At 38.3% G+C, this 16,012-nt stretch overlaps 1 protein-coding gene across 4 annotated transcripts in view; it reads right to left on the bottom strand.

Annotated features, from left to right (window-relative positions):
* The window catches only part of arhgef12a (Rho guanine nucleotide exchange factor (GEF) 12a), a 46,008-nt gene extending 34,427 nt beyond the window's left edge, over positions 1 to 11,581 (bottom strand). For 3 of the 4 annotated variants that reach the window (XM_037774937.1, XM_037774941.1, XM_037774942.1), the window contains exon 1: positions 10,279 to 11,581. In XM_037774937.1, the coding sequence (XP_037630865.1) occupies positions 10,279 to 10,310 (32 nt within the window). In that variant the 5' untranslated portion in view covers positions 10,311 to 11,581. The remainder of the gene's footprint in view (positions 1 to 10,278) is intronic. The other variant, XM_037774940.1, reaches the window with a different exon arrangement.
* Positions 11,582 to 16,012: the final 4,431 nt, after the last annotated feature.

The following is a 16,012-nucleotide window of genomic DNA, read 5'->3' as shown; positions in this document are numbered from 1 at the left end:
TGAAACAAAAGTATTTTCCCCCTGAAAACCTACAAACAGATTTCCCTCAGCTCATTCAATTCTACAGATCCAGCTATAAAAGTCTTCAAGTCTGAGCTAGGACCTCTTCCTGGACGGGCCTATTAAATGTGCAGGGAGTGAGAGAGGGAGAAAGAAGGCAGAGTCAGAACAGGGTGGGATGGGAGGGAGGGGCAGCACTGGAGCGGGCCTGGGCTTGAATGCTCCATTGAGGTTTGGTGTTTTGATGGAAAACTGTGGCAGAGCTGGGCCAACTGCAGCAACAGTGGCAGCAGCAAGAGAGGCCGGGACCAGACCAGACCATGAGAGAGAGAAAAAGTAGTGAAGGAGGGAGGGACGAGCAGCCCCTGAGGGAGCAGCACTCTCTGACACACTGCCATTGCTGTGAACGGGTCTCCCAAACTGAAGAGGAAGGAAAACAGCGAACAATGAGGAACCAGACAAACTCATGCAAGATTCAGGGGAAGCACTTCAGGTTATTCTCAGTTCCTCTTAGAATAAGTCCAAGCAGATATATAGGTATTTATAGAAACGTTTAGCAAGAGCCAACACAAAAAAAGAAACTACAAACTGATCATCCGATGTATCCAAGTTATTAAAGAAAGTGGTGGACACTAATAAAGTAAGCTTTACCCTCACTTTTTTCCAGTCAGAAAGTGATGCTGTTGTAACTTGTGCTACAATAATCTGGAGTCTCCTACCAGAAGCAGAGCAACACAGCTCACACAGCACAGGTGTTGTTGGGGCTGGGAGAGGTGGGGCCTGTCTGAAACTAGGAGGGGATTGGACAGTTTTGGGAGTTGCCTGCAGGCTGCGGAGATCAGACCGAGGCGTGTTTCATTCCAGGAGGTGAAATACAACATAACCTTGCACCCTGCAAAACATCCCCTCAGATGTCAGATTACACTGGGAAACTTGGCAGAGCTGGTGTGTAGCTCTGTGGTGACGGCACAATGTCCTCAGCTGGGTTTTGTGCTGAGTCATGCCACTGGCCTGCCACGTAATCCTATGGAGCTGGCAATATCTCCTTCTCAGCCAGCCAGCCATTCATGCCACCTCTTTAAAAACACTGGTCTGTGATTCTATCTCATAGTGTAATGACACAGTCTCTTGAACCGCCTGATTCAACACACAAACTCACACACACTGCTTGTTATCTAATCTATATACCTGAGTCACAATATGTGGGTGCACACACAAATACACAGCCAGCATTACGTCACTGCTTTCCACTCCCTGCCACTGAGAAAGAAGTAGTCTACACCCACGCAGAGATACTCCTCCTTTAAAACACCTTCTGTATCACAGACTAGTTTGATATCAAACACACTGATGCCACTCTCAATATGTGGCCTTAGCATTGTGTATATTGGATTTTACAAAAGACAGCATGAAGTGGGTGTATGAGACAGACAGAGGGAGAGGGAGAGAGCGAGAGAGGTGTGGTGTGTGTTGGAGAGACAAGAGCAATAGCTCTGGAGCTCAAGCTACAGCCTCAGGGGGAAAACAGTGCCCTTTCTGCCCCAATAAACCTCATCAGGATTCCTGACATGAGGGCCGGGGGATAGACATTTCTTCACGCTATGCTGTCTGCTGTCCTCTAGCACTGGGAAAGGAAAAGAGGTGGTTCAAAATGTTAGCTACACCGTCCACACTGCTGCTGGTCATGAGCCCCGTCACAAAAACCTGAGAACTTTTCTGATCCACGGGTAACTTCTTTGAACTCAGTATTTAGCTTCAATTTTCGTTACTCAATTGGTTGCAATAAAAACAATTCAAGTAATAATGAAAATATTGAGCTTTTCTCACATCCGGATTCAAATGCTTCATTTTTTGTTTGTATGTAATATTAAAGTATAAATCCCAAAATAGTCCATGAAATAAAGAATAATCCCACAACATTATTCGTATTAAAAATGAATTATTATTAGTTATTCTCAGAGAGATATCGCTGTTTGTTGTGTGTAGAGGTGCATGTGTGTACAGTAGTACGACAGTGGCACTGTCTCGGGCACTAAAACAGGGGAGATGGAGACAGACAGACAGACAGACAGACAGACAGACAGACAGACAGGCAGGCAGGCAGAAGAACATATCAGCCTACTGCTTCGCACCGCACCACGCTGTGAAGCTTCGAATAACTTTGAATATTTCTCTTCGAAGCTTCGAAGCCCCAAAAATGGTATTTGGGACAGCCCTAGTGTGCCCTAGCGACTTTCTTTACTTACAAAATTATCTTTCAAATTGACAAACATCATGTGGGTGATTCATGGCGCAATTGAAACGGGATCAAACAAATATTTGTTGACTACCGTTCATATTTTTTCCAAAATAAGGTCCCATGATAGTCCACCGGAAGGGTTTGCTTCTCTATGTCGAAGTGTCTGCAAGGGACACATGGACACCTGGATTAAAAGACTTTGTGTGTATGATCTGGTATCCTACAATGATCTCAAAGATGTATAAATGGCTCTAAGAAGCAGACCTATGATGACATTTAAGCTGGTGCAGCCTGTAGTAATTCTCTCCACAGCTATAAACTGCTCCATCTATTACATTACACTCACTACAGAAATCTGGCTTTGTGAATGCAAGATGAAACTTAATATACTAAGTGATTTATCACTAAGGGGAAACATCAGGACATTCATGGGACAACAAGAAATGATTTATAGTAGAGCACACCCCTACATTTTCGCTTCCTCATCTTCCTTTTTCCTGTCCTAGCTTTCTGCTGTCTTGCACTCAACCTGACTGCAGGTTGGTGACAGAACCTGCGCTGGTTCTTGTAGAGAAAGAGTAGGGATGTGATAGTCTGTCTAGTCACCCCTGAATCAGCAGAAACAGGCAGTGTAAGATTAATCACAGTGCTGCAGCAGGCTGCAGGTCTCTCTCTACAATACCGCCTCTCCTAACACACTCTGAGAGCCAGGGAAGGGGACATAAACAGGCCACAGACATGACACCCAATGAACTACTGCTGCTGCTTTTTAACATCAACCATACAGACCATTTCCTCCTATAAAGATTGCCCAGACACATGAGTGCACTTACAAAAAGAACAAATCGGTATTGTATGTATATTTACAGAATCAATGTAGTGTGAAATGAGGAAGATAAATCCCCAGCATCACATCTCTTGGGCCACTGTGCAGTCTGCAGAATATTGTGGCTTCACAAGTGTCACAGTTAGCTTGAAGGCACTAGCCTAGTTCATGACTAGAAAAAACCCGTAAATGGACATGTGAGGACGTGACACTTGGGCAAGACAGCTCTCTACCCTTGTCCCCTTTTTCTCTATTGTAGTGATCCTGTCTTTTGTGAAGTGAAAGTAATGTTTGGGCCCTGGAGCTCTACTGGCTAACAGGGCCGGATTGTAGAGAGTGTCCACAAGCATCAGCATCACAGGGCTGGGTGATAGACCCCCAACTCCCCCAGCACTCAGAGACCCAGCTAATGCCGAGACTTTACCCACACTCCAACATCACCACCCCTGGGGCATCGCCTGTTTCTTCTCCTCTCTGCAATAGCCCTCTCTTTTGCTATCTCAGTGTCCATTTCTTTCCTTTTAGCCGAGCTTGTCTTGACTGAGATAACTAAAGACAAATAGTAATACCCTCAAAAAACACACAAAAAGGCCCGGGCTAAACCACAGAATGGGCTACCCATTTCCACTTCTCATTTGTACTTGCCTAATTGGTGAAGGCAATTTTGATGCAACAGTAGATACACCCTACCTCAAGGCATAATGGAAATGTGGTGGTGATGGGAGAAAGGTAGGGATGGGCAATATATTGATATCATATCGATATTGTGATATGACACTAGATATCGTCTTAGATTTTGGATATCATAATATTGCATATTTGCCTTTTCCTGATTTCAAAGGCTGCATTACAGTAAAGTGATGTAATTTTGTGAACCTACTAGACTGTTCTAGCTGTTCTATTATTTACCTTTACTCACTTAGTCATTAAATCCACATCATTGATGATTATTGAATCTCATTTTTTAAATATTTTGTGAAAGCACCAATAGTCAACCCTACAATATCGTCCCAATATCAATATTGAGGTACTTGGTCAAAAATATTGTTATTTGATTTTCTCCATATCGCCCAGCCCTACAGAATGAGACTGATTGAGGCAAAGTATGGAATAAGTGATGGATGCGATTGAGAGCGTGTGTGAAAAAGAGTGAAATGGGACCTGGCAAGAATGAACAGAGTATGGTGAGAGTTGGTGTGTGCCTGCCAAAGTGGCATCAAGGTGTGAGCAGGGTCTTCCCCAGGTCCTCATTTACATTCTATAAATAAACAAAACTAAGAATTTGGTTCAGTCATTCTGTTCCGACTTTCGTTACTCAATTAGTTGCAATACAAAAAAATTCAAGTAATAATGAAAATATTGAGCTTTTCTCACATCCACAAAGAAAACTCAGAAGATATTGCAGTGGTTTTGCTGCATAGAGAGTATAAAGCCGTCCGCCTTAACCAAAATGTGACAATGTCGTCAATAACATCTATTTCCAGAGCACTGTGTTAAATGCATCACTGACAACTGCAATTGCAAAGGTAGAATAACTCCAGGGTGGCACAAGGTGAAATGACAACATAGGAAGATGATGTGCCACTTAATTAGAACTGGCCTTTAAAACCATAATTCACATTACTAAGTAGATGGGGTAAAGGTCTGACATGAGGCAGAATACAGGGTGACTGTTGCGGGAGGAAGGGACTGATAATGGAAAGGAGTCAGAGTACCACTATTATGGATCAATTAGTTTCCATTTTAACTGGTGATTTATGCCTGAATGTGTCTCTGGCTGGTTGTAGTGATGGCAGATGTAGAGTAGCTGTACTTGAAAATGCCTTATTATTGTCCTCTTTCTAAAATATACTCATCTAAGTCTTAGACACGTCATTGCCATCAAACTGCTTCTCCTTTTCCACTGTGTAAGGAAGTCCTGCAGCCACTCAATATGTATTAATACTATAACACAGTAAGATTAACTTGTGATACTAACAACTACGCACTTCCAACAGATCAATCTGGACTTCAATGAGCTTTCATACTTTATTTTCTAATATTTTACCCATGGAGGACAAAGTATTAGAAACACCTTTCAGTATAATGCAGCACCACAAACCACAACCTCCCACTTTACCGTGGAATTGAATCAACATCTCTCTGACACAATCTGAACCAATTCTTAATACAATACTCTTTATAAAACGGTAGGATTTATTGCAGAGCTGTTGTGTTTGATTGCATGAGGCCTAGGACACATGCCGCATTTTTTACCACCTGGAAAATGGGAGGCACGTCAGTCGGGTGCATTGCCAACTTTCAAGGGTGCGGGGGGAAGGTTGTGCCTGATGTTACTAAGCAACCATAATTAAATAATATAATACTATTATATAATTAAGATATTGTCTGTAGGACAGGTCGTAAAGCTCTGGGCAGCCCTGCACTAAAATAATAAACTTCTCCTCCATATTCACCATAGACTGATATTTACGGAAGAAAGGAAAGATATCTGCTGGCTGTGATTGGTTGTTACTCATCACATGACATGCGTTCCAAAAGTTGAACTATGTTTATCTCAGCGCCCTGAAAAATAGGCACTTGAGAACGCTTGCGCGGCGCTTTCACTTTTGAGCATGCCTTAGGGGCGCAAAAAAAGCTCTTTGTGTCTAGGCCGTAAGACTACACAGGTGTTCCTGTTGCGTTGGTATTTTCTAAAAATGTATTGTTTGACTACCTTGTAAACAGATGCCCTTGATTTTAATATAAATTAAAACATCAATACAGTAATAAATCCAAGTATAAAGTTTTATTCTAATCCATAAGTAGGGCTCCCTGAAGGCAGGGAAGGAATATGTGGGCTTGCACACCTGCTCACAACCTGGAGCATGTGTAAATGTATGTTGCATTTAAAAACAAAAGCATGTAGGCGGTTGAGATACCACTATCACACTTTGAGCCAAGAAATACTCAAAATGCATCAGCGGGCAACGACCTGGTGGCTGGCGAGAGCTTGCCGTGATCTAAAAATGTTGTGACAAAGATTTGAATGGAAAAGAAAGGCCTACAGGCTACAACAAGTAGAGTTAAGGTATAGTTATATATCGTATTATTCAGAGGATTTTGTCTCTGCTCTTGACTTTAAAGGGAGAAAGTGAATTCACAATCTTGAAAATCCCACTCTTTCCATTGCAGCGAGATAGGAAAGGTTACTACAAAGTATTAAGAATCTCCAAGTAAAGAACCAGGTCTGCAACTAAAGAGTATTTTCATTATTGATTAATCTCCCAATTATTTTTTCAATGAATGGATTAGTTGTTTGGTATGTAAAATACCCATACAATAGTCAAGAATGAACATCATAATTTCCCTGAGCCAAGAGTGATGTTTTCTTCAAAATGCTTTTTTTGGTTCGACCAACAGTCAAAAAACAAACGACATTCAAATTACTATAATATAAGACTGTGAACAGTGACAAGTCTTTATACTGGAGAAGCTGGAGCCATTAAATGAAGGGATTTATCGCTTACTCAGCAACTTGCCATAAGATACGTTCAACTGTCCTACTTGGATTTGACAGACAGTGTATATCACAGCTGCTAATCCTGTAGGCTGTTATCTTAAATATGTGTTGATCAATTATTTTCAGAAGTTGGTTTTGACTTGAACTAGAGTATTTTTATCCAACCTGCAAAAGTTGCATCTTCCTTTGCATCCTTTCAGTTGCAGCAAACATGTAAAGTGTATAAATACCACCATTATCTACTGCATGATGTGCTGGAGGCTTTGCACTGATCTGATCAGAGCTTTAAATGACTTCTGGACACTCATTTTAATGCACAGTTCAGAGCAGCTGACACAGCTTCCCTAGTATCAGTGCTGACTAGATGGAGCATACTGCATTATGAGGGAGGGATGCCAAATACAGGAGACGCATACAAGCAGCTCGAGCTGTCAGAACTACTCATGAAAACATTTCTCATGAGGAAACATATTCCACTGCAGTAAGGCAATTATCATCTCCAGTACTACGTTATCATCACTTGGTGTTGACATAATTACTTTATGAGTCAATTGACAGAATATCAATTGATAAGTATTGATTTATTTATCCAGTTGGAAAACCCAAACATTTGCTTGTTGCAGTAGCTCAAATGTGTTTTATTTGATTGTATATTGAATGCTCCTAGGGTTTTTGGCCTGTTCACCTGACCACATAAACAATCTGAACATATCACCATGGGCTCTGTTAAGTTGTGATGGGCATTTTGGCTTTATAATGGCAGGTATAAAGAAGACTAAATGAGTGATCGCCCAATCATTCACATAATCAACAGTTGCGTTAGAATCAATGATAATGAATCAATTAATAACAACTGTTGCAACCCTATTATCATTAACTAGCCGCAGACATTTTTCCTCAAACAGAGTAACAGTGAAGACATACTCCAACCAGCCTCCCTGAATTTACCTGACCTACGCTGGTGGACCTGGAGAGGAGCATACAGTGGACAGCCAGTTTGCTCCCACTAAAAGCTATTGTTTACTATTAGTGATGTCACCAGCACCACCACTTCCCGGGAGGGCCTCAGGGGGGGTGGGAAAAAACGTGGAGATCAGCAGAACTCTATGACAAAGAGCTAACAGCACACTAAACTGACCCATCGGCTGGCGGCCCAACCCCAATAGATGTTGGATGCACGCTCCCACCATAGCCGACGGAGCGAAAACAAAATGCACAACACCACACATAGACAGAGAGAAAGCAAGGACGGGGAAATACAGACAGACTTAAGGAGAGAGGGAGAGAGATAGACAACACCATTAATCAATAAAGTCATTATCAACTACTGTGGAAAACCCCCTGCAGGCTAAACGATATTTTTTTGTGCAACAAAGATACAGATCTAGTTGCTTGCACAGTCTACAGTCACACTGTTTTGCTTTTTTTTTTGTGGCATTAATATAATGGCCTGCATCATGATTTACTGGTAGAGTAACAATTGTGAAACCAAAACAAACAGACTCACTCTAAAGATATCAACCCACATACTCTAACTAAAGGGAAGATGAGTAGTAGGAGTGTAAGAAAATATTGACACACACGAGTATTGCGATATGTTTTGCGATACTGTATTGATTCTCCAAAGCGCTGTATCGATTTTTAATTAACCTCTTAAAAATCCGACGGCCCACCATCAGGCCTGGCCGCTATTCTGTCTTTCGGAGGTTGTAGCGGGTTCAGTTTTAAAGCTTGAGTGAAGATACTGGCATCATATGAAACTAGAAAACCTAAGGAGCCCATTGGTACTAACCCTGTGGTACTTGCATGTCGCGAAGGAGGCTAAATAACGCTCCAAAGTTATAGAAATATGTGAATGAAAATGGGTTCTATGGGTACCCAAGAGCCTCCCCTTTAAAGACATGCCCACTTTATGATAATCACACACAGTTTGGGGCAAAAAATATGTACTTTTTGCATGCAGTACACATTTGTTTTGTTTTTTTTACCTATTCTAAGATGATGTATTTCTGGTGTGTTCTTTATACTATGACCATTTTCCTAAAATTAAATAAAAAAAAGAAAAAATGCAATATATCGCCTTGCTTACAGTATCGCAATATATTGAATCGTTACCCCAGCATCATGACACGTATTGTGTCGCAAGATTCTTGCCAATACACAGCCCTATTGCACAGTCCACAGACTGCTGTCACACTGTTTTTTTTTTTGTATTAACATAATGGCCGGCATCATGATCTACTGTTGATCTACTTTTAGGACTTAGAGCTTGTGAAACCAAAATAAACGGACTCACACTAAAGATATCAACCCACATAGACTCAGACTAAAGGGAAGATGAATAGACAACAAATGTGTGTCGCATACATGTCTCAAGGCTTCACATGCATCAGCAGATCTGAGATGACCAAATATACTGTATGATACTCATTTTACTGATGCAAGCAACCAGAGACATGATGGCATCTACACCAGTTTAGTTCATAGCGCCATAGACGGTGTTGTGGTAATACTATTTCAAGAAAAAACACACAAACAGCACCACCACAATAGCAGTTGGTGCCAGCCAGTGTTGCCATCATTGCAGTGGGGGAGGGGGGTCATGTAAAATGGGGTTGGGCTTTAGCCTCTAGCTTGTGCCCTAGCCAGGAGGATATTTCAGATCCCAACCTGTGCAATAAAGCTTCCCTCTGCTCTGAATCTGCCGACCACATTCCACTGTGTTGGCCTGCTCTCCTCGCAGGTATGTGGGATTCAGGTGGGAAGGCTTGACGTAATGCAACAGCTTCACTTCTCCGTTTCACTGCCATCAAATTGAGAATAGAAACCTCTTTTTCTCTCCACGGATACAAAAACATAGAGGAATTGTATGGATGCAATAACAGAATATTGGCAATTTATATCACAATGGATTACAGACTGATCCTTCTCTACCATTTAGTGTGTTTTCCAGGCCGTGACACATTATTTAGCCTGCTGGCCTTAGCAACAGTGTCCTTTCCTATCTTTGAGTTTAAGTTGACAGATGCCTCAGATAAGGTGATTAGTTGACGAAGCTCTCGTCTAAATCCAGAGATTGTTTTAATAGGTGTAGGAGAAGGTTAGCTTTAAAGGCTTAGAGGTAATAGGGATGTTGAAAGGTGTACAGGGATCACATACGACTGTTCCCTGGCACACAAAACAGTGGCAGGCCTTCTCAATCCTAAAGGACAACAAGTACCACTTTACTGTCTGCAGAGAACTCCATTACCCATGCTGAGATCAGCAGAGTTTCCATCAAGATCTGATGTCCTTCCTTAGTAATTACATTGTATAACATAGTTATTACTGATTACCACAGCAGCACCACAAAGAAGTGCTTGGTAAAACATATTTTCATCATCACATGTGGGTTTCAGATTCATCATAATAACCAAAATCTTCAAAAATGTTAGGCCTATGTTTGATTGCTGTGAAGAGTGTGTGCAAGACAGTGCATTCATATAGAGCATATAAGTAATTAGACTGTATAACATAGTTATTACTGATTACCACAGCAGCACCACAAAGAAGTACTTGGTAAAACATATTTTCATCAGACATGTGGGTTTCAGATTCATCATAATAACCAAAATCTTCAAAAATGTTAGGCCTATGTTTTGATTGCTGTGAAGAATGTGTGCAACACAATGCATTAATAAAGAACATATATAAAGTGGTTGCATACTGTACCTGTCAGTGAAGCTGGACTGTGTGTCACTCATTGGGCTTCCGGTTCTAGATTTGCAGCAAATTATATCCGATTAACATTTTCCAGAGTGTGATGAGGCGATTTTCTGGAGCTTCCTTCTCTGGCATAAGTCTGAAGTAGGCAAAGGATGGCGTTGAAAATAGATTGCTGCAGGGCAAGTCCACAAACACTAGAGGAAAATACTGCCCTATATGTTATGCCAAAATAATAGCAAGGAATCTACAGTAAAAAAAAAAAGAATCAGGGCCTCTGTCGTATTAGCTGTGCAGTCAAATGATATCCCACCCAATATTTTGGCAACAAGAATAAATATACTGCGTCAGCTGGCACAACTTGTCGTGCATGTATATGAACTCCTTTTTGCATTCACATCCCAGTTTTCCGTGCAAAAATAATCCAGACACCTTGGCCCTGCAATGTAGTCCGTCTGCCTCCACCTCCACCCTGGTTTGGGCTGAATGGTTCCCTCGGTTTTCCTCTAAATGATCCGTGAAGATGCTGGAAATTCCTCCAGTCCCATTTGTTGGTATTCCTCCCTGCTCCCAGAAATGCCTGTTGTCTGTCTGTTGTCTGTGGCTGTGTGTGTGTGGACGACTCTCCCGTGACCAGAAGAGAGAAATTAGCAACACAACTGCAGCTAATGTTATACCCGGTGTTAAGACGAACAGATTCACAACTAAACTGGATCAGATGGTTGATTAAATTAGATTAGAAAAACCCCTTTCTCACGGAAAACTGTGCTGTTGAATCTCTCCAGCTACTAGCTAACAAAACAGATCTTTCAGCACAAAAACTCTTGTTTCGAGTGCAAACTAAGCAAACTGCTTCACAACAATGAGGGAAAATATATATACAACAACACGGCATGAATGTTGACTATGTCTCCGTGTTATGTCCTTCAGAAAAAAGTCTCCTTGAGTGAAAGAAAGATCCAGTTGAAGTCGTGTTAGTTAGCACAGCGCAGCGCTCCTTGACTCCATGTTTCCAGGCTTGAGCCGTTTATTCCCGTTGGATGGATAGCAGAGGCTAGCTCTCTAGCTATGTGTGGCCAAGCTAACGGGACAGAAAGTTAACACCAGTCCTCTGCTGGATGAAACGAAGAAAACACACCGAGAAGGTGAAGGCTTTTAGCGAACATCAATTGCTGTGTTTTTTCCCCAACGCAAGGCGTTATTTTTTACGAGAATATAACTTGCGGAAAGGTACCAAAAATCCCACTTTCTGCCGCTAGCAACGCCCTAGCCAGCTAGCTGTTGGAGTCCAGTACAGCGCTGCAACTAACCACTTCCGCCGGGAGATGGGGAAAAACTCACTCTGTTTCAGTGTGATGTTAAAACACACTGCTACTAACTAACATAATAACAATAACACTCACTCTGTTTCAGTGTGATGTTAAAACACACTGCTACTAACTAACATAATAACAATAACACTCACTCTGTTTCAGTGTGATGTTAAAACACACTGCTACTAACTAATAACAATAACACTCACTCTGTTTCAGTGTAATGTTAAAACACACTGCTACTAAATAACATAATAACAATAAAACTCACTCTGTTTCAGTGTAATGTTAAAGAACACTGCTACAATATAATAACAATAAAACTCACTCTGTTTCAGTGTAATGTTAAAACACACTGCTACAAAATAACATAATAACAACAATAAAACTCACTCTGTTTCAGTGTAATGTTAAAACACACTGCTACTAAATAATAACAATAAAACTCACTCTGTTTCAGTGTAATGTTAAAGCACACTGCTACAAAATAACATAATAACAACAATAAAACTCACTCTGTTTCAGTGTAATGTTAAAACACACTGCTACTAAATAATAACAATAAAACTCACTCTGTTTCAGTGTAATGTTAAAGCACACTGCTACAAAATAACATAATAATAACAATAAAACTCATTCTGTTTCAGTGTAATGTTAAAGCACACTGCTACTAAATAATAACAATAAAACTCACTCTGTTTCAGTGTAATGTTAAAACACACTGCTACTAAATAATAACAATAAAACTCACTCTGTTTCAGTGTAATGTTAAAACACACTGCTACAAAATAACATAATAACAACAATAAAACTCACTCTGTTTCAGTGTAATGTTAAAACACACTGCTACAAAATAACATAATAACAACAATAAAACTCACTCTGTTTCAGTGTAATGTTAAAGAACACTGCTACAAAATAACATAATAACAACAATAAAACTCACTCTGTTTCAGTGTAATGTTAAAACACACTGCTACAAAATAACATGATAATAACAATAAAACTCACTCTGTTTCAGTGTAATGTTAAAACACACTGCTACTAAATAATAACAATAAAACTCACTCTGTTTCAGTGTAATGTTAAAGCACACTGCTACAAAATAACATAATAATAACAATAAAACTCACTCTGTTTCAGTGTAATGTTAAAACACACTGCTACTAAATAATAACAATTAAACTCATTCTGTTTCAGTGTAATGTTAAAGCACACTGCTACAAAATAACATAATAACAATAAAACTCACTCTGTTTCAGTATAATGTTAGGTAGGAAACAGTGCTACTAAATAACATATAACAATAAAACTCACTCTGTTTTAGTTTAATATTAGGTAGGAAACACTGCTACTAAATAATAACAATTAAACTCATTCTGTTTCAATGTAATGTTAGAGCACACTGCTACAAAATAATAATAACAACAATAAAACTCATTCTGTTTCAGTATAATGTTAGGTAGGGCACACTGCTAGAAAATAAATAAATAACAACAATAAAACTCATTCTGTTTCAGTATAATGTTAGGTAGGGCACACTGCTACAAAATAAATAAATAACAATAAATATGATACCACCACTTTTATTATTACTACTAGTAATAATAGTAGAGTATTCATTATATATTATTTAACTTATTTTGTTTCAGTATAATGTTAGGTAGGGCATACTGCTACAAAATATAATAATAACAACAATAAAACTCATTCTGTTTCAGTATAATGTTAAAGCACACTGCTACAAAATAACATAATAACAATAAAACTCACTCTGTTTCAGTGTAATGTTAGGTAGGAAACAATGCTACAAAATAATAACAACAACAATAAAACTCATTCTGTTTCAGTGTAATGTTAGTTAGGACACACTGATACTAAATAATAACAATAAAACTCATTCTGTTTCAGTATAATGTTAGGTAGAAAATAATAACAACAATAAAACTCATTCTGTTTCAGTATAATGTAAGGTAGAAAATAATAACAACAATAAAACTCATTCTGTTTCAGTATAATGTTAGTTAGGACACACTGCTACTAAATAATAACAATAAAACTCATTCTGTTTCAGTATAATGTTAGGTAGAAAATAATAACAACAATAAAACTCATTCTTTTTCAATATAATGTTAGTAGGTAGGGCACACTGCTAGAAAATAATAACAACAACAACAATAAAACTCATTCTGTTTCAGTAAAATGTTAGGTAGGGTACACTGCTACAAAATAACCCAATAACAACAATAAAACTCATTCTGTTTCAGTATAATGTTAGGTAGGACACACTGCTACTAAATAACAACAATAGAACTCACTCTGTTTCAGTATAATGTTAGGTAGGACACACTGCTACTAAATAACTACAATAAAACTCATTCTGTTTCAGTATAATGTTAGGTAGGACACACTGCTACTAAATAACCACAATAAAACTCATTCTGTTTCAGTATAATGTTAGGTAGGACACACTGCTACTAAATAACTACAATAAAACTCATTCTGTTTCAGTATAATGTTAGGTAGGACACACTGCTACTAAATAACCACAATAAAACTCATTCTGTTTCAGTATAATGTTAGGTAGGACACACTGCTACTAAATAACCACAATAAAACTCATTCTGTTTCAGTATAATGTTAGGTAGGACACACTGCTACTAAATAACAACAATAAAACTCATTCTGTTTCAGTATAATGTTAGGTAGGACACACTGCTACAAAATAACATAATAACAATACAACTCATTCTGTTTCAGTGTAATGTTAGGTAGAGCACACTGCTAGAAATATAATAATAACAATAAAACTCACTCTGTTTCCGTATAATGTTAGGTAGGGCACACTGCTACAAAATAACATAATAACAACAAAAAAACTCACTCTGTTTCAGTATAATGTTAGGTAGGACACACTGCTACAAAATAACATAATAACAATACAACTCATTCTGTTTCAGTGTAATGTTAGGTAGAGCACACTGCTAGAAATATAATAATAACAATAAAACTCACTCTGTTTCCGTATAATGTTAGGTAGGGCACACTGCTACAAAATAACATAATAACAACAAAAAAACTCACTCTGTTTCAGTATAATGTTCAATACATCCATGATAATGTTAGGGGCACACTGCTAGAAAATAATAACAACAATAAAATATGATACCACCACTTTTATTACTAGTAGTAATAGTAGTATAGTATTCATTATATAGTAGGTTATGAATAAAATTAAATGTTATATATTTGACCTGCACAGATTAGTCGATTAATCAATCAATCAACTGACAAAAAAATAATCGGCAACAATTTTGATAATCAAAAAATAAATAAATAAATATATATATGTATATATACAGCATATACAGTATATATATATATATATATATATATATATGCAAACTACTGCAGACAGTGTAGACAAGATGTCAATTAAATAAATACATACATATATACACATGCACATACAAATACATATTTGTATGTGCATGTGTATATATGTATATATATGTAAACTACTGCAGAATCAGTGTAGACAAGATGTCAAGACCCAACATCCATACTTAATGCAATCAATATACACTGATTCCATTAACAGCCCATTGAATATATGTTTTATAATTACTGCACATGTGCGTTTATTGTAATTTTACCAAACTGAGAAAAGAAAATGCACTTCCGATCACAACAACATCGATGATATAATGTAGGATATGGTTAGTGGTGGGTGTTCAAAAGGCCATATTTTGCACTAATACAATAAATCTGCCTGTATCCTGTTGACCTGTAAATAGCCAGTGCTTGTGTACATGAGTGAAATATGTGCATGTTATTATTCTCTACCTTCTCTCACTCTATTTTGTTTGTTTGTTGGTTTGGATCCGGTCACTAATTTAGCATACTAAATGTATTAAGTAGTACACTGTATATAATTATCTTCACTGTGTTGTGCATTGCAGTCCTATTTCATTATTTATGTTTCTGGCACCTGACACTCTACAATATATGCAATACACTGTTTATTGCATACAGTATCATACACAATGTTAAACTTTGTGTGCTCCAACGCTTATTTAATATACACATATTTAAAACTGTTGAATGAATGCTGAAAAGGACAATAAAAAGTAAAACTGGCTAATGTTGAAATAAAGGTAGAATGTGACACTATTTTCAGTTGTGGAAACGTGTTTTTTCCCTTTTTAATGTCTTTATTTTAACATTGTCAAATGACTGTCTTCATGTTTCCTCACTGATCATTCATATATAATTGATATGACACCATCATGTGGACAGTTTAGGTAACTTCAGTCTCAGTCCAATAATACGTCTGAGTATCTGTGGCATTTACTGTAATGATGCAAATGCAGCTGATCCTTTAGTTTTAGTTAACATTTTGTTTTTTGAAATTGGTTTGAAAGCATACA

The sequence above is a fragment of the Sebastes umbrosus genome, chromosome 7 (assembly GCF_015220745.1).
Source record: "Sebastes umbrosus isolate fSebUmb1 chromosome 7, fSebUmb1.pri, whole genome shotgun sequence".
Taxonomy (NCBI): Eukaryota; Metazoa; Chordata; class Actinopteri; order Perciformes; family Sebastidae; genus Sebastes; species Sebastes umbrosus.
This window is presented reverse-complemented; position numbering and strand designations above follow the sequence as displayed.